Below are 27,661 nucleotides of genomic sequence, written 5' to 3'. Positions count from 1 at the left end.
TTTGGTCTTTTCTTCCTTTCCAGTCTTTTAATGACCTTTTGCTTTCTTCATGTATGATGTTCTTGATGTCATCCCACAACTTATCTGATTTTCAGTCATTGGTGTTCAATGCATCAAATCTATCTCTAAATTCAGGTGAGAAATAATCAAGGTCATATTTTGGCTCTTGTGGATTTGTTTAACTCTCTTCACTTTCAGTTTGAATTTACTTGTGAGCAATTGATGATCTGTTCCACAGTCTTATTTTGACTGAAGGTATTGAACTTCTCTATCACCTCTTACCCCAGATATAGTTGTTCTGATTCCTATGTATGCCATCTGGTGAGGTCCATTTATAGCCCTAGTTTATGTTGTTAAAAAATGGTAGTTGCAGTGAATAAGTCATTGGTCTTGCAAAATTCTATCATGCAATCTCCAGCATTATTTCTATCAACAAGATCATATTTTCCAACTACTGGTGATTCTTTGTTTCCAACTTTTGCATTCCAATCACCCATAATAATCAATACATCTTAATTGCATGTTTGGTCAATTTCAAACTGCAGAAGTTGGTAAAAATGTTTAATATCCTCATCTTTGTCTTTAGTGGTTGGTGCATAAATTTGAATAATAATTGTATTAACTGGTCTTACTTGTAAGTGTGTGGATATTATCCTATCACTGACAGCATTGTACTTCAGGAAAGATCTTGAAACATTCTTTTTGGTGATGAATGTGATGCCATTTCTCGTCTATTTGTCATTCACGGCATAATAAATCACATGATTTTCTGCTTCAAAATGGCCAGTACCAGTCCATTTCAGCTCACTAATGACTAGGTTATCCATCTTTATGTGTTCCATTTGAGTTTTGACTTCCAATTTTCCTACATTTGTACTTCATACATTATGTATTCTGATTATTCATGATGTTGGCAGCTGTATCTTCCCAATTTGAGTCATGCCCCATCAGCAAAAGGTGGTCCCAAAAGCTTTACTCCATCCATGGCATTAAGATCAACTCTACTTTGAGTGGGCAGCTCCTCCCCACTTGTATTTTGAGTGGCTTCCAACCTAATGGGCTCGTTTTCTGGCACTATATCAGACAATGTTTCAGGGCTATTCATAAAAATTTCCAGTAATATACCAGACAGTGTTTCACTGCTGTCCATAAGGTTTTCACCATCAATTCTTTGAGAAGTAGTTGGGCCCTTCCTGCTTCCCAGGCTGTCTTAGTCTGGAAGCGCCCCTGAAACCTGTGCACCATGGGTTACTCTGCTGGTATTTGAAATACCAGTGGCATAGCTTCCAGTCTCACAGCAACATGCAAGCCTCCACGGTAGGACAAAATGACCGACAAGTTGTGGGTTAATTGTGACTATAGTATTTATTTTTCACATTGTATGCAATTGAAGATCAGAAATTACATTTGAAGAAACAAGTCCTTACATTGAAATTCTTAAATGTATTTCATATGTGTTGTTCCCAAAGAAGATAATTAAACAAGTCCTCATTGCTGGTTAATGCTAATTGAAAAGCAAATGATACATGATTAGTTGAAGTTTCTGAGCTGTGTATAGTTGTTAAAGAGTAGGTTTACCATTTCAAAGAGAAATAACAGTATTACCAGTCCAGATACCTTTGGCTTGGGGTGATGGTGATCAGTCAGCAAATCATATATTTGTAATACTCTTTAGAACCTTTTTCAGAGAACAAATTTCTGAATATAGCCTATTGCCTAAATTGTTTCATAATGATATTGATTTGCCACCTTCTCTTCTAGTGAGAGGCAATGACTCAAGTGCACCTGGGTTTATATAGGAAAAATAACATGTTAATTGATTTATATGTGTAATGTTGCAGATATCCATAAAGCAAAGCCTTTGGCAACTGGAAAATGTAATAATTTCACATTTACCTATGGCTCACCAAGTACAACCCAGTGCTTGAAGGCAACATTTTATGTTTTATGTTTGGTTTTTATGATTGCTTCTATATAGTTTTTTTTTTTTATGCATTAAAAGTCAATTTTCAGAACCATAGGCTTACCAATTTTTATGAGTAAAATTTTATGAGATATTATCCTGAGGTGGCATAAAATTATTTTCTAATAATTTTTACCATCTTCCCAAAGTCCACTGTTGTTACTTTGTTTTCACATATGCTTAAGGATATTGTTTGTAATATTGCTAACTATGACATATTTCATTAGAAATCTGATATATTGCACTGATAATGGTATATGAAGCTTCAACCTTATAACTTTCCAGATGTACTTTTTAAAGTCAAATATCAAGGACTTTGGAAAAAGTATTAATAGCAATATATTTCTAGAAATTGGGACAGCTTCTCATGATCAGGATTATGAGTAAAATGAAATAATTCTTGATAGGAAGGTTTCTCAGTACACAATAACTTCAACACTCCCCTGACATACAGAATAAGGAAGTCTTAAAATAAAATAAAATATGCTAAATTTCTCTGCAAAAAGCAGTATTATTACCCTTATAGATCTTTTTCTCATGTATTTTGCCCTGCCTCAAGTCATCTACATAATATAAAAGTTTACTACTGAATGATATCACAGCCACAATATGTTAGGAGCACAAATCTTACTGTCATACAAGTTCCAAAAACACATAAAAGTTGTGTCCTTTCAGAAAGTTGCAAAGTTTGATAGTCATCAATGTTGTTGTTGTTGTTATGTGCCGTCAAGTCAGCCCTGACTCATAGCGACCCCTCCTTGGGTTTCCGAGTCATCAATAGTGGGCACTAAATCATCTAAAAATCCATCCTGTTTTTCCATACAGTGATATAGAAGTCTGCCATCAGACTACCTAAGCTTGAGGACAAATATTCTCAGGTGAGAAAACTGAAATACAAGGAAGTTAAGGAGATAGTATTCATTACTAGAAATATTCTAGGTTTAGAGCCACATCTATGCATTGGCAGTAAATATTCTAAGATAGCCATAAACCATCTAGAGTTAATTGTGCTTCTCAACCTGAATAATTTACAGGCTTTGTCAGTGACTTGCAGGATAAACATAGACCCACTGCCATTTCTTTACTTTGCAATGAAAGTTAGTATCCCTTCCCCGTGTGCTGCAGGTAGCAAAATAATTCTGGGAAAATATTATTTCAAGGTGAGCTGCAATGCATCAGTAAAAGGAAACCTTTCCTTATTCATACAATTTGGTGTAAAATTGAAACACATATTGATATAACATTTGATCATTTAGGTGGGTAAATTAATGCAACATTAGAACCTGATCTGGGAAAAAAAAAAAGTCTTTAGGATCAGACTGATCTCAAGAAAATCCTTTTCTTTATCAATTGTATAGCATTGTACAAGTTGATTGCTCTCTTAGCCTCAGTTTACTTCCATTTAAAATGAGAAAAATCCTACTTACTGTATATACTTGGATATGCTTTGCAGTAGGTTAAGTATATCAAATACCTGGCACAGAGCAAGCTCATGACAAATATTTATTTCTTTATTGTGAGTGAAATATGAAAATATAGTCAATCTCCTGAGCAGGATTTTCTTGAAGAGTTCTCAGTAACATGAAGCATGTTGGATTGGAATTTAGTCTAGGGGCTACTGACTGTATTTCATCTGACCTCTTCTCTACTAGTAATCTTTTAAGTGATATCACAGTAGTCCTGTAACCTCACTGAACCTCCTTGTCTACTCCAAAAGTATGGTTTACTTCCCCATTTCTTAATGCCATTTTATATTGTTTTAGAATGGATGCTTTGCCTATTATAGTGTCATTCTATGGAGAGCCTGAGTGTATTATTAGGTCTTCTGCAAAAAATGTAGACTTCACATTGATTCTAGTAGTGCTATGTGGAATCTATAAACCAGGTTTCCGGTAGCCATCCCAGGCCTTCCTGAATAGATCATCTCTGTATAAAGACAGGCAACTGCTAACATGCATGTAAAGCTTCTTTAACCCAGCATGTCAGCTTGTTTTCCAAAAGGACCCTGAGAGTGGTAGAATATCTCTCCTATAATTTCAACCAGGAAAGCAATATATTTTGGGTTTTTCTTGGCCATTGACCTCTGGCCTAACATAGTTTCAGAACATTTTTCAATTCACTAAGAGTACAATTCTCAAACAACAAAATGTATTTTGTTCTTTCCATCCCTCTATCCTGCCCATATGAATTTTTTTTTTCTAGTCTTTGCTCTTTTCAGGTTGGATAATTTTTCTCTAGAGTTTAGAGGATGAAAACTCTTGACCTAAACTCATTGAAGAAAGGCATGCTAGCCGTTCAAATTCATTGCTCTAATGGTTTTATTTCTGTTACATGTTATCACTGGGTGGTCCATGGGGGTCAGAGGCTCTGTGTTTGTTCCAAAATCCTAACTCATTTCTAAGAAAGATGAAGACAGAAGGAAACCACACTGGGTAAAGAGCAATGAAAATGGAGCCTATTGTTTCTAAACCGCGCTGCAGCCAAGACAGTGAACATAGCCAAGTTTTTCAGAAAAGAAGCCATCTTGACTTCACAAAGAGTGAAGGTCAGAAAATCATAAGTATCGATATAGCAGAGGTCATGATCAGTCAGAATGGACACTGGCCTGACCAGACTGAACACCAGCTATAAACAGTCTATCCATACTGGTGCACACCAGCTTTTAACATCAGACACAGAAGAAACTACTTAAAATATGAAAAGGGAACCTCAGATGTGAGAATCCCCTATTCTACCAAAATACCATTTATTCTGCACTATCCAAATTATTTAAAATTGATATAGTGGTAGTATTTTTCCAGTTACTACCTCTTTACTATGTTTCCACTGATAACAAAGCTCCTCATAAAACTTTTATATTTACTGCATCTATTTCTTACCACCAGCACCCCATTTTCTCTTACACTAACTCCAGTCAGGATTTTGTCCCCAAGATCAGTTTCCTTTGGAGTGCTGAGGTCTTATAAAGATAAATAACACCCATATCCAAATCCTATAGGTGATTTTCAACCATTTTCTTACTCATACTTTTAGCAGCATTGAACATAGTTAACTACTCTTTACTTTTTGAAACACTTCCATCTGGCTTTTAGGGTATCACTTTCTCCTCTCATTCTAACTCAGATTTTTTTTTTTTTTTTTTTTCAATTTTCTTTACTGGCTCCTTTTCTTCCAACCTTTAAATGTTGGAGGGCTCAGTGCACAGTCCCTGGTCCTCTTCTCGTGGCTATTGGCACTTCCTTCCTGGGTAATTTTGTTCAATTCTCCAGACTTAACTCAGTAGATACATTGGTGACTCCCATATGTGTATCTCCAAATCTGGCTTCTCCCTACAAGCTTCTCAACTGCCTACACTATACCTCCACTTAGATATCTATATGCTTTTCTATATTAGCATTTTCTGAGTAGACATCTAGATTTCTTATCCACTTCCCTATCTTCTGCAAGCCTCTCAATATATGCTACTACCATTTACCAATAGCTCTAGCCAAACATCTAGAAGTCATTACTGATTACTCTGTTCGTCATCCTGCACATTCACGCATTCCACAAATTCAGCTCATCATACCTTCAAAATATATTCTGATCTAACCATCTACCAGCCTTCTTTAAACCACCATCTTCTCACACCTTTATACACTGTCCCCTAAATGGGTCTTCATTTTTCCACCTTCCTCATGCTCCTATAACCACTCTCACCTTGCTGTTTCTTGAACATACCCATTTCATTTACTTCTCAGGGGCTATTTGCTTTCTCTTCCCTCAGGCAGATGTCATCCTCCTACTCCAGAGCTTATTTGGCTTGCTCTTTCTTATTAATAAGTACTCTACACAAAGGCCACCCTAAGGGAAGTTTTTCTTTGCCTGCTCTAACTAAAATAGCACCATGCCTGACTCACTTCTCTCCTTCTCTTAATCTACTTTACTTCTTTTATATCATATATCACATTTTGACATCATATATTTTTATTGATTGATTAGCTAGTCTGTTTCTCCAACTAACTGTTGCTCCATAAGACATTGTTGGAATATATATATATAGTCATAGAAATGAAGCTACTACAAGGGAGTCTAAAAGTAATTCAGCTCTACCATCTATCTGATATTTAAATCTACTTCACATTCTGTTATTTGTGACATGAGTATTTTTTATATTGAATCATGTTTTCCCACTAATCTCCACTATTATTATTTTCTTGGAGAAAAATGGCCTCAATATTAAATAAAAATTTTACTAAGGATAATAATATCTACTATTTTGACAGTATGCAATTAATTTCCCCACATAATCCATAGAAGAAATTGGTCAGTTGGGCAATTGAATACAACCATTGCTGGCAGCATGTGTAGCATTAGAACAGATACTGAAGCAGTGACATTTTGCACCAAATGTGCAAATACAATAAAGCAAAGAATAAGCAGGGGCAGTGTGCTATGCTGAAGCCAGTGTCTGAAAAATAACACAAAAATATCCCATCCATTAACTTCCTTCCACATTTCATTCTTTTCTTTTTGAAAATTCTCATTTGAATCAAAGATTTCTCACATTTTTTACAAAGTTAACATTATTCTTAAGAAATGCTAAGTAGGTCAAATTCTTCTTTGAAAACTGATGGAAGACTTTATCCAAAATCAGTTTATCCATTGAGTTACAACAGTGTATTCATTTAGATTTGGTACTGATTTAATTATCAGCAACTGGACATAGCCAATGTTTTGTTTTACTTTGTTTGTTTCTTTTGTCCTATTACAGGAGTCTTTAAGATGTCAAGCACTCTTTCCTTGTGTACTGGCAAAGTGTATTGCCCCAGTGAGGGGTATTGATTTCCCATTATTCCTAGATGCCACATGATGCATTTCTATTAGTTGTAAACACTTACAAGACTGACTTTTATTTTGCCCTCCATCACATCAGTCTGCCAGGGCCAGACATCTGTAAATGAGGCCCAGTGCATTTCATCAGACACTCTTCCACATTGGTGCATTAAAGGAATGATGCTTTCAAGGTGTCCAGATGTAATAAAACTTGTTTTCTAAAATCCACTGCTATCTTGCCAGAGGCCCATAGCAAGGTCTCTGGAAAGTGACAGACCATATTTACATTTCAGACCCTCTCTGGGGTTGACTTATTTCCTTTTCGCATAGGCACTAGACATTACTTACATTTCAGTGATGTGTGTTGGTTCAGAATTAGCCAGGGAAATTCATATTGGCCTTTGCAAGTAACACAGAGTTTATCAGTGAAGAAAAGACATTAAAAAATAGCACAAAATAGTTCCTTAGGATAGATTCAGTTGTTTGGGAAACAATGTTGAGAGCTTCTTGGTATCTTAGAGTGCACAAAACACATTATGGAATCATCTCTTTGAGGACATTTTAAGTAAGGACTTAACGGTTTCACTTGGATTTGTTTTAGTGATGAATGAGGTCTGCCATTACTATGACTTGTTGGCAAAGGCCTACTTTAATCAGAAAGCCAAGATTTTTTTCCCCATAGATTTTAAATCTTTTAAATAGCATTTGTGTCCCTTGAGAGAAAATTCCAAAAGGTTATAGAATTCATTTGCCCTTGAGGGGAGAAAACAAAGCAGTGAATATTAAGAGACAATGAGTGCACAAATCCGAGAAGAGTATTCTCAGCATAGAGTAGCATAGAGTTACTAAGAAGTAGCCTTCTGCTATCCATATTTTATATCTTTTACATTTTATTGTAGGACACCTCTTTTAGTCAATCTTGCCTACCCCTACTGCTGTCATCCACTGTGAGAAATGATCCCTCCTTTTTTTCTTTTTTAATTATACATTGATTTATATTCTCTTTCCTTGGTCTTTCAGTTTGTGGAAAATGTCTCATGAACTTCTTTGAACTTACATGGTGGCTAAGAGTATGTCTTGGATCATCTCAGCACACATTTTTACGAACTCTCCAAACATTAGCTGCCTTGTTTCACAATATGTACATTTGACCTCCATCATCTTTCTCTAACTACCCACTGATTCCTTTTCTCTGTGATCTTTGGCAAGTGGCTTAAATTTGTGTTACACTTCACATGACTCCAGCATGCCTGGCTTATAGGGAAAAAAATAAACAACTTATTTTTTTCATATTAATAAATCTTAAGTTGATGTGTAATGTTTATACGTATAGAGTTACCTACTTACAGATAGAAACATCTATTTGTTGTGTTGTCTCTATTTACCTAAATTGATTCGTGGTTTTCATTACGTGATACTAAGAAGGTTCTGTTGTATATTTTAACTTTCAGAGAGCTTCATTTATCTATCCAACAAATATTTGAGCTCTTACTATGTGCCAAGCACTATTTCAGGTACAAGGAAGACAGCAGTGAACAAAACCAACAATATTTCTGTAAGATCACTGAAGCTCACATTCCAGTGGCGGAGACAGGCAATAAACAAATGAATAAGGAAAGTCTGTGGTATGTCAAGGTATCTAAGGATTTATTTAGCCAAGTTTTCCTGCAGCAACTTTGCCAAATAGAAGCACAGTGTTGCTGAAAGAAATCAGACCCTTGATATTCTTAATAAGAAACAGAAACACACCCAAGGCATGAGGATAGTTCTTCAGGCTACCACTGCTCACTGACATCTGAAATACTGTTGCTAGGACACTACTAAGTGTAGAAAACCTAAGGATACTTTACAAGCTAAGGACATTTTTGGTAGAATGATGTTCTGCTACACACGAACCTAGTTCAGTTCTAATATACAGAGGAATAGAAATTAGCAAGGAGAGAAAGACAATTTATACTTAATAATCCAATACCTTTAAGAAGGAGATAAATAAATTATTACAATGAAAAATTTTACATTTGCATTTTACAAAATGTTAGTATTTTATACTACATTTAAGAATCTATTGCCAGTTATAAATGGTTTTGCAATACTTCTCAGCAAAGCCGAACCTAATCTGTCTCTTAATTTCCTCAAAAACCAGGTGGCTAACCTTTAGCCCAGGATATACAACTTTTGCTCTGATACTATGCCTTTCGTTTTGCAAAGTAGAATAATCAATGTTATTACATCTTTGCCCTCTAATGTATCTCTAAATAGAAATGAGGTCTCGTCATTTGATTTGGGGAATTGAATGACAGTTGGGGAAATCATAACAGTGTTGGTTTCAAGCTTGAGCTCCTCTGCATAATACCAAGTTCTTTTCCTTGCCCTGAGGCATGGATCTCAATGAGAAAATGTGGTGAAACTATGAATGTAGGATATCTTGACACCATCTTCCTTTTGTGCTTAACATTGCCCTGAAATTCTATCCAAATGTGGCCCATGAATAATAGAGATCAGTGCCTGATTTTTATTGCTATGGGCAGAAGTAAACCATAGTATGCAAGAACTAAGTATAGATATATATCATTGCACTGTTCATTTATTTTTATATGGGAAATATGTCCATCTGAATGAAAATTAGCTGTGTCTCATATTTAAAGGAGGATGCAGAGTTGGGAGTCTGTGTATGCCGTGTACATTGCCATAAACTGATGAGAACTGGAATAGTGTGGCACAATGATGTGCTTAAATGGTTCTCACATCACTGAGCCACAAATCTGATAGACCTCTACAGTCATTGTGAGATTTAATAACTGAGAGCAGTAAGGAAGCTTTGAATTACTAAATACTGATAACATTCTTGAAGAAAAAAATAAATGAACATTGAGCGAAATGCAGTCCCCGGATTAGCCTGCCCCTAGCCTGGGGCTGAGTAGGCTAACACAGTTTGCCTCATCATTCTCTTAATTCAACATTTTCACCCTGTGTTTGAAAAATATATTTCACATTTATGCAAAAGGAGGAAAGGTTATAACCCTCATTACATTTATATACTGCATATGAAACTGGTTATTATGCCAAGAGAATCTCAGTGTTTGCTAACTAATCATCCATTAGCCAAATCTCCCCAGTTATTAATCTCCAAGTAGAAGCCACCTATCCCAGGGACAGTTTCTGAGTAGAGAAAGTAACAGTTAGTCTTTATTTTTACTTTTCTTGTCCTAATTTTTGTTGTAGTTATCTGTGTTCAAGTCAACTCGGACTTATGGTGACCTTATGTACAATGGATTGAAATACTGCCCTGTTGTATATCATCCTCATGATGCCCAGCTTGTTCAAGTCCATTGTTAGTGTTATTGTGGCAATTCATCTCACCAGGGTCTCCCTCACTCTTGCTGGCCTTCCACCAACATGGTGTTCTTCTCCAGCAATTTGTTCTTCCTAATGGCATGTCCAAAATGAGCAAGTTGGATAATATTCTGTGTAATCAATGAAAATTTGGTTTTCATTGGCTAATTTTCTGGAAGCTTCCTGAAAACCTGTCTACCGTGAACCCTACTGGTATTTGAAATATTGGTGGCATAGTTTTTAGCATCATAGCAATACAGAAGCCATGATAGTACAGCAAACTGACAGGTTTGGTTGTTCTAAACAGGGTTAGATAAATCAAATGAGAAGCCTCTAGGGGAAAACAAAATGTAGTTTGAAGACCCTCCTTAAACCTGCTTTTGCCGAGGTGAGCAGGGAATGACTATCATTAGTAATTTTCAATTAGAACAAATGTAGCAGGTAAGAATAATCCCAGCTCCAAATTAAAAAACAAAACAGTAAGTGATGTCACTTTTTGCAGTTAGAGACAGTATGGCCTAAGAGAAAGTATATAGTCTTTGTTGTCATTGTTAGGTGCAATCTACTTAGCTCCAACTCATAGTGACCCTATGTACAACAGAACGAAACATTTCCTGGTGGTGCGCCATCCTCACAATTTTTGTTATACATCGTTGCAGCCACTGTGTCAATCCATCTTGCAGAAGGCCTTCCCCTTTCTCACTGACCCTCCACTTTACCAAGCATAGTATCCTTTTCTAGGAACTGCTCCCTTCTGACAACATGACCAAAGAAGGTGAGGTGAAGTCTGGCCATTCTCACTTCCAAGGAGCATTCTGGCTGCACTTCCTCCAGGACAGATTTGTTTGTTTTTCTAGCAGTCCATGATATTTTCGGTGTTCTTCATTAACACCACAATTCAAAGGCATCAACTCTTCTTCAGTCTTCCTTATTCTTTGTCATGCTTTCACATGCATGCATATACTCTTTAGAGCCATATAAAACCTGAATTCTATTATTTGATAGTTAGGCTCCTTGAACTAGTGACAACCTCACTGAGGTAAAATTTTTCCATCTGTAAAGTGGGTTAATAATAACCTTTCAGGGTCATTGTGTATGGCAGTATAAATACATGGTGGAGGATGATGATGATAGAACACTGCAAGAGCTCAATAATTTATAGCCCAAATGTCCACAGATTTCCTATGTCTTTGCTATGCATGTTACTGACTCATGGGCTCCTACTTGCATAATAGCACCCTATTGTTAAAGTCTCTTACAGTTATTTCTGGAGATCATCACAGTGTAAATCATACTGCGCAAGAAATGAGTTTGCCTCTGTCCTTCTGGCTTCCTCATGAAGTCACTGCCATGTGCTTCTGTGAGCAAGGCATCCCCTCCCTTGGAACATGCTCTAAGTGCCTTCTGGGAAAAAGTCTCAGACAGAGGCCTCAGTGAAGTCATACAATGCTGATGGCAGAAAGACGGGCTTCTTCCTCTTTCCCTTGAACCTTTAAGCGGTTCTGTCCTGAAAATAGACCTATTAACTCTCTTTGCTTCACTGTCAGGAATCATATTGGCAAATCAACAGAGCTGTTGACCATTTCCCTGCCTCTTCCCTCTGACTCCAGTAGTGTGCTACTTGCTGTCTAGGCATTATCTTGTCCTCCTAGAAGACTGTGAGGTTGATATATTTAAGGCCAATTTATAGATGAAGAGCTAGAAACTTAGGGAGATTCAGAATACCATCATTTGTCCTCTTTCTTCTTCCTTTAAATAAATACCTGGGATATCACCAGTCTCAGATACTCATTCTCTGTTAAGATCAGCCAAAACTTCCTGCAAAAATGATAGCTATTATTATAATTAGTGTTCTACCCCAACTGAACTTTGTTCAAAATTTACAATGATTCAAGAATATTGGGACTAAGTAGTGGTCTGCATAGTAGGAATTGAAGTACAAAAATCAGGGCAGTAGGGAGAAAACAGAGGCAGAGAGTTAGGAGACTAGGAGTTTGGAAAACAAATTGTGGAAATTATAAAAAATAAAGTTAGAGGAACTTCATGAGAGACTTTATAAATGAGACACTCTCTCTCTCTCCTAATCATTGTTTTTTTAAAAGTTCTTACATGCTACCAGCTACTTTTCTCACACTTTTATCCTCTTCCTACCTTTATCCCTTCTTTAAAAAAAAAAAAAATTATATATGTATATGTCCATCTTGTATGCAAAAAACAAGAGTTTCTCTTCCATTCTTTCTTTCATTTCCCATTTCCTTAACTCATCTTTTTTATCTCCAAAGACAGCTGGAAAATAACTGAGGAACTCTTTTTTGGTGAATAAGGATTTGATCACAGTCTCCAAAAAAATCTCTAGCGCCTACTTTCAAACTACAACCAGTTTCATATGCCATAGAAAACTTTAGTTCATGGAAGGAAAAGCCAAATTGGAATAGTCCAAGAATGTCTTTCCAAAAAGAGGATGATTTTAAGTATACTTGCCCAATTACTATCAAGAATAATTTTCTTCCTTAAGCAATAAAAAGATATTTGCTCTGTTGAAAATGCTTTGTGTCATTTATCCAGGGAAAATGAAGGATATTCTGATTATCAGTCCCTTTATTTGTCAAGCATAATTTTTCATCAGTTATATTTTAGCAAAAGACTAAATTCAACTTTAATTGTCTTTGCAAGAGTCTCCTAAGTAACCAAAAGAACAAAGACAGGCTCAGTGAATAATAAAGCAAATGTACTTTAACCTCAGCAATAGTTCTCAGATACTATTACCAGTCCCTTTTCTGTTAATATTTTAGATTCAAATATCCCCAATTCTTTCAATGAAATAGATTGACACAGTAGCTGCAACAATGGGCTCAATCATACAATGATTGCGGAGATAGTACAAGATAGGACAGTGTTTTATTCTGTTTTACTTAAGGGTCACTAAGAGTTGGAACTAACTCATTGGCACCTAATGACAATTCCCTCAGCTCTAGTGCTTGTTTTTCTGAATTCCCCAAATTACATGTCTATTTGGTGCTGATATCTGAAAAACAAGGAAAGATGAAACCAACAAGAGATGTGAATATACCCTGAGAGAATGGGACGGAATTGCAGCATTTCATTTTTTTTCTTAAAACTGTATTTATTGTTAGTGGCTCGAAGTGATCTGTAGATCAGAAAACTGAAGATGTTGAAACTTTACTTGTTACCACCACTGATATAGTCTCCTTTCCACCAAAGTCTATTCTCACCTAACCAGGATTCTCTGAAAAGAGGAGAATGGACCAGGGCATGGAAACCCCTGAAAAGTTCAGACACTATATTATTAGCATGCTTCTAACAGCTGCATATATAGAAGTCTTAGGAAAATACGACATTTTATTACTAAGATAATGAACTGCAATTTCAAACTAGTATTAGTTCATGGAGGAAAAGCCAAATTGGAATAGTCCAAGAATGTCTTTCCAAAAAGAGGATGATTGAAATTAATTGAAAATTGAAAATATTCCATTTTTTTTATTCATCAAATATAGGATTGATTATTTAGTTTTTAAAAGTGAAAATGTGCCTATGGATACATCTTAAATGTTGCTTCACATTTAATGTTGTCTCTCTTCACATGGTAGTTATGAACTTGGTGCCTCTATCTGAAAAGGACAACCATACTGAAAAGGATCACCATGAGTTGGAATCAACTTGGTGGCAACTAACATCTAAATATGAAGAGCAGATGAGACACCTAAAAATGTCCTTATTTACATGTTTCCTTTCCTTATAAGAGTGAGGGTGACCGACCTAATTTTTGCCTGAGCAATAAGGAAATAACAAGTGGCAACTTGGAAACTAATTCAGTCTTTGTCTCTCATACTACTACTTCAGGCCTTCCATTATTTAGTTCAAACTGATGCTGAATTGCAAGAGAGAAGCACAGATGATTGGTAAAAGTTCCTTGACTGAATTGAAGAATTTGGTTACTGTGTCTTCTTACACAAAATATGCTGTTACAGGATTCATTTTTTTTTTAAGTAGCAAAAAATATATAACACAATTACTTCGTATTTATAAAATCTGAATCACTTCTTTCCTATAAAAATTTAAGATCAATTTTCCAGGATGAAAGGAATAAACATGTACAGATGCAAATCAATTCTGTATTGGTTTCTTATTATCACATTAACAGAAAAGCTGAGGATATAAGTTATGACTTAATTTTGATTTTGAATGCATACAGCGATCTAATGTACATAAAATAACCATCACAGAACTAAACTGATGCATCCAACAGCTGGCTGCGTTTAAATGATTTTAAAATAAGTGCTTATAAAAAGTCAATTTTGGGTGTTTTGCTGCTTAGGAGTGAAAGAAATCACAAATATGTTTTGATGTTGATTTTCTCTGACAGGACTGGGAATTCCCACATTTCATGGGAGATGTAGATGTAAATCTCCCTGGGTTGCACACTCCTCACATGCAATTCAAGATTCCTTTCTTCCAGAAGATCTTCAAGGAAGAATATCATATTCACATAACAGGTATGATATAATGTTGAGCACAATTTATCTCTCTCCTTGTATGAAGGCAATGCTAGCTGCCTTTAAGAAAAGCAAACCGTACCATTTCAGAGGCACACATCAATATAATGCTGTTCCTCACTCACATAACAGTGCAGGTTGGTTCCAGGTCAGCTGGAGATTCTACTCTACACAGTAATTCTGGGATCTTGACTAATGGTGGCTCTTCAAACTTCAACGTCAACATCCAGCAGGTAGATGTGAATAAAGAGAACAAGGGAAATGGTTAAGACCACCTTGGTCTGGAAAACAAACACGTCACCTCCACTCACATGTCATTGGTGACAACCAGTCAAATAGCCCCATTTTGATTCAAGGAAAGCTGGAAAATGTAGTCCCCATTTAGGCAGCCATTCTGGTATCAGGCCTAGCATTTTAGTAGAGTATTAACAAAGAGAAAAAGAAAGTGTTTGGTATGGAGTATATCTTTGCTATACTCCAAATACCACGGTATCTTGACTTTGTTAAATGGGTTTCTTGCTCATAAAATACCACATTTCTTTCTCAACATTAATACTCTTTACGTGTTCCTTCTTCATTGCTGAAATGTTTAAAAAATGGTATCTTAGAGCTACCATCAGGAGCTCTGGTAGCGTAGTGCTTAAGGCACTTCACTGCTAACCAGAAGGCTGGTGGTTCAAACCCACAGGCCATTCCTCGGAAGGAAGATGGAGCAATCTACTTCTGTAGTGATACTGCCTCGGAAACCCAAAGAGGGGTCGCTATGAGTCGGGTCCAACTCGACGACACATAACAACAACAACAACAGAGCTACCATCAGACCATATGTCTTTAGTGAGTTAGGTTTCTCATTTAAGTAAACTTCTCATTTACTCCTGTGGCAGAGCTCATGTTCCCTGTTAGTCTAAAGTGATCCTCATGTGAATCCCCAGATTGTTTCATTTTCAATGTCTTGCTTTCAAAACTTCTGCAATATGATTAATTACAATATTCTATTACAGTATCTTAGTCATTCTCATCTAAAGGGGGGGGGGGCTTTCTGAGATTACGGTTATACCTTTAAAAAAAAAAAGCAAGAAGAACAGACAGATGAATGACCACAAGTGAAGGATGGCATTGGTACCCAAGCTATTCAAATGCAGGTAGTGAATTTGTGTGTTTTAGGAACAATGGCCTGGGATCCCACACCTGCTAGAATAAAAACTGCTGAAGAAATCTGTGCTTACACTACCGTCTGTGCTGCCAAATAAAAATAGCCTGAGCACAACAAATGCTAACATCTGAGTACTGCAAAAAACCTTTGGTTCCCAACGAGGAGGCTGTTTTCTGCTTTAAGCATGAAGCGTTATTCCTAAATTGGAGAATGAGCTCATGAATAGGGAAGATGCAGCAGGTTTCTTTTCCTATTCGAGATGAATAAAGCCCATTTATTAAATTCACTGGGCAAATCAGTCAATTTGAGTGCAGGTCACATAGTGTGGTTTCAGAGTCCCCACTTAATCTCTGTAGTATGCTATCCTCTCGGACTTCTAAAACAGCTATCACGCACATGGCATCATCATATCCCTTTGGGTAGGCTCTTGCCTGGACCATCTGTTCTTGCTATCAGCTCTTGTCCCAGACCATCATTGCACTAATATTGTCTCTGAGTATCAGAATGCCTGTCAAAAATATACTGCTTAAGTACAGAACATCAGGTTAAAATAAAATAATTGGAGAACCCATTGATAAGAAAATAATCAAGCTGTTAAAAAAAACATGTAATTCAGAGCTATTTTATTTGGCTTTGTTATCATCTTCACTGATTCAGGGACAGATTCAGAATTTGTGGTGCCCTCAGTTTATTCAATGTGGAATGCCCTACTTAAGAAAATGAATACATTACATATTAAAATTACGTTCAGTATCTTGGAAGGGGCCCGTGCATACAAGAGTCCCTGAAGTTTCACTGTCATTAGCTTCAAGGTAAATCCTCCTTTACATTTGGAAAGAAGCAGATACTTGACTTCATTTGAACTGAAACCTTTCCCCACCAAGTACTACTTTCCAAAAACTTAGAAGAAGAGAGATTTAGGTAAGATTTTGTAATGAAGACCGCATGATAATAAGATTTGCCAGAAGTGGAATGTATTGTAACTTAGATTTTGGTGTGGAGTTTACCAAATTATGCCTATTATCATATCATTTTGGAGACTTCATCATATACAGATTGCTGACCCCATTTTGAAATGGTTCTGGTCCAGTAGGTCTGTACAAGGGCTAGGGAATGGGTACTTTATGAATGTTCACCCAGATGATGCTGATAATTATTTTATTTGGAACCTGCTCCTTCTCATTGAGAAGCCATGGGTGAAGTCAGACCACCTCCCTAGATCAACCAGGCAAACTATTGAGGACCTGGATGTGCTTAGAAGGCCTGTGAGGATTCTGAGCTCTAATTTCAAAATAGAGAGTAGCATGGGTAATTAATAATGGACTCCAGCATCAATAATATAAGTCCAAGGTGGAGTAAGATGTTCAAATGAACCCCCAGAACCTTGATAAATTTTCTAGGAAAATGGCTACAGGTTTGGAAATTATAGGAAGTCAGAACTTTGCTCCTCTTGCTTTTGTTCTGTTACTCTCTTTGTTCTGTTTATTGGCTAGAGATATTGCTGGGGCCACTCTTAAACCAGACAATAAACAGCATTACCTAAGAGAGCATTTGAAAGTACTCACTCTGACCCTTGCCCAAACCTACTGCATCAGAACCATTCATTGGCCAACTACCTAGCCTCCTGTGAAAGACCATTTTCTTATCCGACTTTTGACTTTGTAGAACAATTGTTTCAGTGAAAACCTAGAGTAAAATTTCCAAAACACTGTGCTACCAATTACATTCTAATATTCTCAATAGTTAGCATTGGTATGTGAACTGTAAATGCTAACTTGTTAATAAGTTAATAAGGTCCTCCCAACTTCTCTGTCTTTTTCTATGGAGACTCCAGAGCTTTTCTTGATAAGCAAGATTGTGTCATTACCTGGGTTGTTAAGCGTGAAACTCTCTATATTCATCAGTGATTCCCAAACTTTAATATGCATTAGAACCACCTGTCAAACTCCCTGTTCCATTGAATCAGTTGATTCCAACTCATAGAAACCCACAATGGGTTTCCAATGCTGTAAATCTTTACAGAAGCAGACTGCCCCACCTTTCTTCCATGGGGCAGCTGGTGAGTTTGAACCACCAACTTTTTGGTCAGCAGCCAAGTGGCTTAACCAGTATACCATCAGAGCTCCTTCAGAATCACCTGTAGACCTTTTTAAAAAGATGCATCTGTAAGTTATGCTCCCACCATCTGGTGGACGAGATATGGAGTAGAGTCTGGAGTCTGCCCTTCTATAAAGCTCTGAAAGTAATACCTACACAGACAGCAGAGGACCACTTTTTGAGCAACACTTTCAATAGTCAGAATATGACCTTAAGTAAATCCTACCTGAATTTAAAGACCATATTGAGAATAGATTTGATTCATTAAACACCAGTGGCCAAAGACCAGATGAGTTGTGAAATGACATCAAAACATCATAGATGAAGGAAGCAAAATGTCATTTTAAAGACAGGAAGGAAAGAAAAGACCAAAAGGGATGTCAGAAGACACTCTGAAACTTGCTCTTGAATGGAGAGTTACACTAAAGCAAATGGAAGAAATGATGAAGTAAAAGAGCTAAACAGAAGATTTCAAAAGTTGGCTTGAGAACACAAAATAAAGTATTATAATGAAATGTACAAAGACCTGGAGTTAGAAAACCAAAGAGAAGAACATGCTCAGCATTTCTCAAGCTGAAAGAACTAAAGAAAAATTCAAGCCTCAAGTTGTAACACTGAAGGATTCTATTGGCAAAATATTAAACAATGCAGGAAACATCAAAAGAAGATGAAAGGATTACCCAGAGTCACTGTACCAAAAAGAATTGGTCAATGTTCAGCCATTTCAAGAGGTAGCATGTGATCAAGAACCAATGATATTGAAGGAAAAGGTCCAAGCTGCACTAAAGGAATTGATGAAAAACAAGGCTGTAGGAATTGATGGAATACCCGATGAGATGTTTCAACAAATGGATGCAATGCTCGAAGCACTCATTTATGCCAAGAAATTTGTAAAAAACCTACCTGGCCAATGGACTACAAGAGATCCTTATTTGTGCCCATGCCAAGAAAGGTGAACCTATAGAATGCAGAAATTATCTGGTGGCATAGTGCTTAAGGTTGGCGGTTCAAACCCACCAGCCACTCCTCAGGAGGAAGGTTGGGAAATCTACTTCCGTAGTGGTATTGCCTCAGAAACCCAAGGAGGGGTCACTATGAGTCAAATCTGACTCCATGGCAGTGTGTTTGGGTTTTTTGGTTTGGTTATCATTAATATCACACACAAGTAAAATTTTGCTGAAAATATTCTTAAAAAATGGTTGCAGCAATACATCGACAGGAAACTACCAGTTTCAAAAGGACACGGAATGAGGATATCATTGCTGATGTCAGATGGGTATTGGCTGAGAGCAAAGAATACCAGAAAGATGTTTACCTGTGTTTTATTGATTATGCAAAGGCATTCAACTGTGTGGATCATAACAATAATGGATAATATTGAGAAGAATAGGAATTCCAGAACACTTAACTGTGCTCATGAGGAACCTTATATAGAACAAGAAGTCTGAAAAAGTTTGAAAAGAATAAGGGGTTTACAATTAGGGAAGATGTCTGTGAGGGCTGTATCCTGTCACCATAGTTATTCAATCTATGTGCTGAGCAACTAATCCAAGAAGCTGGATTATATGAAGAAGAGTGCAGCATCAAGATTGGTGGAAGATTCATTAACAGCCTGCACTAGGCAGATGACACAACCTGGCTTGCTGAAAGTGTGGAAGACTTAGATTCATTAACAGCCTGCACTAGGCAGATGACACGACCTGGCTTGCAGAAAGTGTGGAAGACTTGAAGCACTTACTGATGAAAATCAAAGACTGCAGCCTGCAATATGAATTACACCTCAACATAAAGAAAACAGAAATCCTCACCACTGGAACAATAAGGTAAAAGCATGATAAAGGGAGAGAAGATTGAAGTTGTCAAGCATTTCACTGAATCCTTGTATCCACACTCAATACCCATGAAAGCAGCAGTCAAGAAATCAAAGGGCATATAACATTGGCAAATTTGCAAAGGACATCTTTAAAGTGCTAAAAAAGCAAAGATGTCACTTTGAAGACTAAGGTGTGCCTGACACAAGCCATTATCTTTTCAGTAACCGCATATGCATGTGAAAACTGTACAATGAATAAGGAACACCACAGAAGAATTGATGTATTTGAATGGTCGTGTTGGCAAAGTATGATGTATATACTATGGACTGCCAGAAGAATGAATAAATCTGTCTTGGAAGAAGTACATCTGGAATGTTCCTGAGAGGTGAGGATAGAGAGACTTTGTCTCTCATACTTTGGTATTGTTATCAGGAGCGACCAGTCTCTGAAGAAGGATCTCATGCTTGGTTAATTAGAGAGTCGAAGGAAAAGAGGAAGACCCTCAATGAGATGGATTAGCACAGTAGTTGCAACAATGGGTTCAAGCATCCCAGCAGTTGTGGATATGGCTCAGGACCAGACAGTGTTTGATTCTGTTGTTCATGGGGTCACTATGAGTTAAAACCAACTCATTGGCACCTAACAAAAATAGCAACATGCAAGGTACACTGAATGCCATGTAATAAGCAATAATAAACATTTGTTATTTGTGCTTAAAGCTTTTCTTTACATCCACCCAAAATTTATGTTTCTTATTTAATTCAGTTGAGCAATCTACTTCCACAGTGATACTGCCTCAGAAACCCAGGGAGGGGTTTCTATGAGTCAGATCTGGCTTGCCGGCAGTGAGTTGAGAGTTAGTTATTTAATTCGAGAACATCAGAGGGCTCACTTATTTATTCACATTCTTCTGTTCTGAGTTCTCCAGAAGGAGAAAGCTAAGAAAATGTCTCTCCCCCACTGAAATATTCAGTATGTAGCAGATTATCGGGTACTGATGAGGTCTCGTTGACATTTTTAAAACATTTAAGATTTTTTGTTTGTTTGTTTTGCGTATTCAAACATATTTTTATTTTTTTATTGTGCTTTGGGTACAAATTTACAGTGCAAAATTTGTTTTACATTCAACAGTTCAAGTATGTTTGATTTTGCCCCAGTTACCATCCCAGACCTTAATACACTCTCCTTCCCTCCCATCTCTGCCGTTGCTCCCCTCCACCCCATGCCCTTCTTAAGTATGCACTCCTGTCTGTCCAGCTTTCCCTCTATGTGGATGCTGCCCCTCTGGCGCCCCATGGCAGATTGCTCCAAGAGGTGTATCTCCCTAGAATAGGTGGGTGCAGCACTCAGACTTGGGTGTTCTGCATGTAAGTTTTTCTACTGTTGGGCTGAGAGTCAATCCTTGGGAGTGAGTCCAATCCCAAGCCCGAAGGGTATTCTGGGGCCATACTCTTGGGGTCCCACCAGACTCCATCCCACCAGTAATTATGGTTATTTTTGTGTTTTTGAATTTTATTGCTCATTTTTCCTTCCACTTTATCCAGGATCTCCAGTTTTGGTCTCTTCCCAAGTTGTTGGCATTGGTAGCTGGGCACCATCTAGTTCTTGTCTAGAGGGCCATCATATCCTTGGACTAATTATTAAATGCCATTGATTTTCTTCACTCTTCTTTGCTTCAGATGAGAGACCAAAAGTTGCATCTTTGAGGGCCTCTTGAAAGCTTTTAAGACCCCAGTGACTACTCACCAAAATGGGTTGTGGAACAAGATTTTTATGTATTATGTTGTGCCAATTGAGCTGGATGTCCCCCAATACTACGTTCCCAAATCAGCAGGCCTGGTGATTCTTTCTTGGATTTGGGTATTTTTTAATCCTGATTCCACACTTTTTATTTAGTTTTATTTATGCATGTCAGAAATAACTTGAATTGTTGCATCTGTTTAGCTCATCTGGATTCTCCTTGACAGATGGTTTGCTGCAGTATGTATGAGCTTTCATTTTATAAGCTGGGCTGCAGCTTATAAAAATAAATCATCTCTATCCAAGGGTGTGTTAAAATATTTTTTGTGCGCGTGGATACTTGGACTTCAGTAACAAAGGGGATAAATGGTTAGTGATTAGGTCACGTTGGTGCTTTTAGCCCAAGTCCATTGTTCTCCTAAAAGGAAATGGTAAATGCACTTGTGTAATTATCTCCTTTGCCCTCTTCCCTTTTGCTTATAAGGTAAGTGCAAAGACGGATTCAAAATGTGATGTACTAAGGTTCTAGAGGCAAGAGAGAATGGCCTCTCAACTGAGTCTCCGAAGCTCCTCTGAGTCTTATTAATGCCAATCCCAATGGAAGCTATGCCATCTGTCATCCCAGCCAGACAAAGGAAGTGTCCCATTGGTGACCATCATTTGAGTAAATTAGGAAGGGGTTGGGGGAAAGGCCAGAAGGAACGCCTGTGCAGCCTCAAGGAGAGAATTCACACTGTTGGTACGATGATGCCCATGGGAACGCTTTAGGCAAAAATGGAAAATGTAGAGGTAAACAAGCCTCCGTAGTGTCTGTTCTATTTCAGCTTCCTGAGCAGTGTGAGGGCACAGGTGCTTTTACAATGGTGAAAATGTGGAAAACAATGAATAAATCCTTTCATTTTATTTTCATACGTGCATGAGTTCTAGCAAATGAGTTTCTAGATACTGTTTTTTAAAGAGCTCTCCTGTGAGATTACGAGAAGTGCTGAGGAGGGGCAAGCCAATGGTCCATCCAGCTGAGTAGTCTGCCTCTGACAAAATTAGCAGGGGACTTGTTATAGGGAAACATGATGCATCCTCTTCACAATGGCAGTCCCCAAAGACCATGAATTTATCCCAAGTATACAAGGACTCTGTTATTCTCTCAGTTATGAATTTTTTCTAAATCTCCCCTGGAAATTTCCATTTCAACACATATATCCAGCTCTAAGAGCACGTGTTAACTATGCTTATTTCTATATAAAGCAGCAGTTCCTTCTATTTATCCAAAATTCACTCTCTTCAAGGCTGTGGTTGCTTTACCCTTGCCTGTCCCTGAGCTAGTCTGCCCTACTGAAACTGAGTCCTTCTGGTTTCATTTATACATAGGAAGAGTCTTATAATAAAGCTCATGTGCACTTCAGGAATTTTCTTCGCAACAAGAAGGACTTAAAATATATAAGTAATCATAATCCTTGAAACATGAATATTTTGCTTTTCTCAGTTTTCCAGATTATATCCAATTTTATCAGTGTCCTAGAATTCATCAGATAATTATGACACTTGTATTTTGTTTGAAAGACTTTACCTTTTTTATTTTGCTGGAAATGTTATGTCAGAGTCAGCTGTTGATTAACTGACATTTTCTGAGTTAAGATGTACTAAAAACTAGACTAGGACTTTTGTTGTTATTGTTGTTGTTTGCCGTCGAGTCGGCCCCGACTCATAGCGACCCCTCCTTGGGTTTCCGAGGCAGTATCACTACGGAAGTAGGATTGCCCAACCTTCCTTCTGAGGAGTGGTTGGTGGGTTTGAACCGCCAGCCTTCTGGTTAGCAGTCAAGTGCCTTAGGCACTATGCTACCAGAGCTCCTAGACTAGGACTTAGGGAATACAGAAATGAACATGACAACTAGTTCACATTCTCAAGAAGGTCATATTCTAATGGTCATCTGATTCAGTACAATTGCATAACCACTTCTTTCTCTTTTTATTATTAGAAATTTTTAATTTCTACTTGCCGTATTGGTTATGTCCTGAGTGAATAGCCTCCATTTAGGAAGTAACAGTTATAAGAGAGTTACTGTGTGACAATATATTAATTTGCTTTTAAATCTTAAGAAGGTACTTCACCAACTCAAATAAGTATTATTAATTCATAAATTATTTAGTTAATATCTTTAATTTACTAAATGTCTCTACATAGCCCAAGTACCTGATATGGTTTCTAGATACCTCTAAATTACCTAGAGAAAAATCTAAAGATATGTTCACTCAGTAAGGCCTGTTTTACTGGTTATGTCTGGGCTGAGAGAATATTGAAAACGGCCAAGAAGCCTGATAGAGCCAACTGTGTGTGTCTTATATTTGTATAAAACTCACCATATTCAAGCCATCATTGCTTGCGGTCCCATGATGGATATTAAATGGCTTTATGGAGCATGGTTATTTCATGTACCCTGTGCTGACTACCAAACCTGGCCAAGTGGTAACATCCATTTGGTATACCAAAAAAAAAAAAAAAAAACCAAATAGCATGCTAACTGCCAAATCAACAGAGTAAAAGATCTAAAAGTATTATAATTGTATATTTGAATCATGAAAGGTTCATTATATGGCATAAAAATCAACACTTTATAATATTTTCCATAGTTTAAAAAAATAACATTTTCCCCAAATTGTCATTTGCTATGCTAAAGCAGGGGTGATATTTTATGAAGAATCTTTTTAAAATTAACTAGTTCAGGATTCTCTAAACTCCCACAAAGTAAAAAGATAAAATATCATTATAGTATTGTTTTTAACAATGAATAAGATTCATTAAAACCATAAAATACAAGAAAGAGGTAATCTCACCAACACCATGCAGTGATTTCTCATTAAAGGAGACAGTGAGATATTTTAATGAGATTAATAGAAATAATGTATGGATTCTTACTCTTTCCTCCTTGCTGGTTTACATTATGGAATGTGGTTGAAATAACAGAGGCAAATGCAAAAGCTCTCTTATGATTAATGCTAAAATACCAAACCTCTTGTTTCTGTTGATTGTACATCCATAACAACACACTCGGGGACCTGACTATAGAAGGACTTTCTAACCTTTTCCTTGATGTGTCTTACATCCTTTCCATGTGGGTCATTTCAGTGATTAAAATTTCTTTTGTATATTATGCTTCTCAGAATATACAGTCTGTTTTTTTAATTATTATTCTATTTTATTATTTTTATTATGATTTGGGTGAAAGTTTACAGAGCAAATTCATTTTCCATACAGCAGTTCATACACATTTTTTTCATGACATTGATTGTAATCCCCACAATGTAACAGCTCTCTTCCCACTTCCTTCCCGTGTGCCTCTTCCTTATGCACTCCTGCCCTCTGAGTTGTCTGCTGGTACAAATACTGCCCTTCTAATCCCCCATGGTTGATCATTCCAAGGAGTGCACCTACCTGGCGTAAATGTCCATTGTTTGGAGTAGGTTCAATTCCAGTCCTGAAGTGACTAGGGGCCATAGTCTTAGCGGTTTCACAAGTCTTTATGAGACCAGCTGATCTTCTTTATGCCCTGAGTTTTGTCACACATTTTTTCCCCCTCATTCTATCCAGGATCTTCTATTTTGATTCCTTTCTGAGTGGTTGAGAGTAGTAGCCAGGCACTATCTAATTCTTCTGGTCTCGGGGTCATGTAGGCTGAGGTTTGCATGGTCTACTATTCCCCTGGGCTGTTTCCATGTGTCTTTGGTTTTCACTTATATATGGAGATAGGTATATTCCCTTTTGACCATATATACCTGATCAGTTAGCCTGTCTACCTACGTATACACTTATGATGTTTGTTACTATTGATAATACAATATTATTTATATCATAGGAGCTCTGGTAGCATAGTGCCTAAGGCACTTGACTGCTAACCGGAAGGCTGGTGGTTCAAACCCACCAGCCACTCCTTGGAAGGAAGGTTGGGCAATCTACTTCTGTAGTGATACTGCCTCAGAAACCCAAGGAGGCGTCGCTATGAGTCGGGGTTGACTCGATGGCATATAACAACAACAACATTTATGTCAAACTGTTTATCTTTGTTGTCTGTACCTCTTGTGCACCTTGTATCTTCCTTGTCCTTAGTGTTATTATGTTGGTCACTCTCTTTTCCCTTCGCCCAAATCCATACTTGTCTCTTACCTATCTAGCAATTTTCCCTCCTCTCCCTTCCCATCTCTGATAACCAACAAAGAAAGTTTCCTGCAATATGTAAGTCTTTCCTTCACTTTTCACAATAGTGAACTAATACAATATCTGTCCTTCTGTGACTAACTTCATTCAGTGTAACGTCCTCCAAGTTCATCCACTTTATGCGATATTTTGCAGATTCTACATTATTCTTTAGTGTTGCATAGTATTCCATTATGTGTATGTATCATAGTTTGGTTATCCATTCCTCTGTTGATGGGCACTTAGGTTGTTTCCATCTATTTCCTATTGTGAATAGTGCTGCCACGAACATGGGTATGCATATGTTTATTCATGCCCTGGCTCTCACTCTTTTAGGATATATACCTAGTAATGGCATTGCTGGATCAAATGATATTTCTCTTTCCAACTTTTTATGGAATCACCATACTGCTTTCCACAGTGGTTGCATCATTTTACAGTCCCACCAACAGTGTATGAGAGTCTCACAGTCTCTACATCCTCACCGGCATTTGTTATTTTCTGTCTTATTGAACTTTGCTATTATTGCTGGGGTGAGATGGTATCTCATTGTTCTGATTTGAATCTAATGGCTAATGATCACAAACATTTCTTCATGTGTTTGTTTGCCACCTGAATATCTTCTTTGGTGAAGGGACTGTTGATGTCTTCTGCCTATTTTTTTTTAAATTGGATTGTTAGTCTTCTTGATGTTGAAGTGTTGGAGTTTTCTATAAATTTTAGAGGTAAGTCTCTTGTCAGATATGTCATTGCTGACTATTTTTTCCCAATCTATAGATTTTCTTTTTACTCTTTTAGGGGAATTCTTTTGATGCACGTAAGAATTTATTTTTACTTATTTATTTTTTTTATTAGGTGCAATTTACAGAGCAGAGTTTGTTTTACATTCAACATTTCATGTACAATTGGTTTCACTCCACAGTTACCATCCCCAACCCTAATCCGCTCTCCTCCTCTCCCTTCTCAGTATCCCCCCCCCCCGTGCCCCTCATAGTTATGCACTCCTGTCTGTGTGTGTCCTGGATTTCCTCCATATGAATGTTGTCCCTCTGGTGCCCCATGGTCGATTGCTCCAAAGGATGCATCTCCATAGAGTATGTGGGTGTGTCACCCTGGGTTGAGTGGTCTGCGTGTACTCTTGTTTACTATTGGGCTGAGAGCCAGCCCCTAGGAGTGAGTTTTTTTACAGGCCCAAAGTCTATCCCAGGGCCATAGCATTGGGGGTCTCACCAGACTCTATTGACCAGTAATTCTGGTCATTATTATATTTTTGGATTTTGTTCTGGCTTATGTTTGATAGCTTATTATGCCATAATTTAGGGCTCCTAGGTTGTTCCTATTTTATTTTTGATGAATTTTATAGTTTGGGGTTTTACATTTAAGTCTTTGATCCAGCTTGAATTTGTTTTTCTGTATAGAGTGAGGTATGGGCCTTGTTTCATTTTTCTGCATGTGGATATCCAATTTTACCAGCACCATTTGTTAAAGAGGCTATCTCTTCCCCATTTAATAGGTTTCAGACCTTTGTTGAAGATCAGCTGTCCATAGATGCATGGGTCTGTTTCTGGGTTTTCTATTGTATTCCATTGGTTTATCTGTCTATCATTATACCGATATCATGCTGTTTTGACTACTGTGGCTGTATCATAGGTTTTAAGATCCAGGAGTGTGAGACCTCCCACTTTGTTCTTCTTCTTCAGGAGTGCACTGCTTAACCGAGGTCTCTTTCCTTTCCATATGAAGTTAGTAATTGGTTTTTCCATGTCCTTAAAAAATTTGTTGGTACCTGGATCAGAATTGCTTGGAATGTGTAGATTGCTTTAGGTAGTATTAACATTTTCACAATATTCAGTCTACCTATCCAAGAACAAGGCAGGTTCTTCCATTTATGGAGTGCCCTGTTGTCTCCTGTAGTAGTGTTTTATAGTTTTCTTTGTATAGGTCTTTTGTGTCTCTGGTAAGATTTATTCCTAGATATTTTATCTTTTTAGAAGCTATTGTAAATGGCATTTTTTCCTTTATTTCCTTTTTCACAAGTCTC

The 27,661-nt window shown here is 37.3% G+C and overlaps 1 protein-coding gene across 1 annotated transcript in view; it reads left to right on the top strand.

The window, feature by feature from the left end:
• TMEM117 (transmembrane protein 117) overlaps positions 1–27,661 on the top strand; it is a 753,498-nt gene that overhangs the window by 715,116 nt on the left and 10,721 nt on the right. The window contains 1 exon segment of the mRNA XM_007937920.1: positions 14,496–14,625. Coding sequence (XP_007936111.1) covers positions 14,496–14,625 — 130 coding nt within the window.

This window comes from Orycteropus afer, unplaced genomic scaffold (genome assembly GCF_000298275.1).
Source record: "Orycteropus afer afer isolate SDZICR_OR568_19922 unplaced genomic scaffold, OryAfe1.0 scaffold00045, whole genome shotgun sequence".
Lineage (NCBI taxonomy): Eukaryota > Metazoa > Chordata > Mammalia > Tubulidentata > Orycteropodidae > Orycteropus > Orycteropus afer.
The sequence above is the reverse complement of the archived record's forward strand: the minus strand, read 5'-3'. Positions and strand labels throughout refer to the sequence as shown.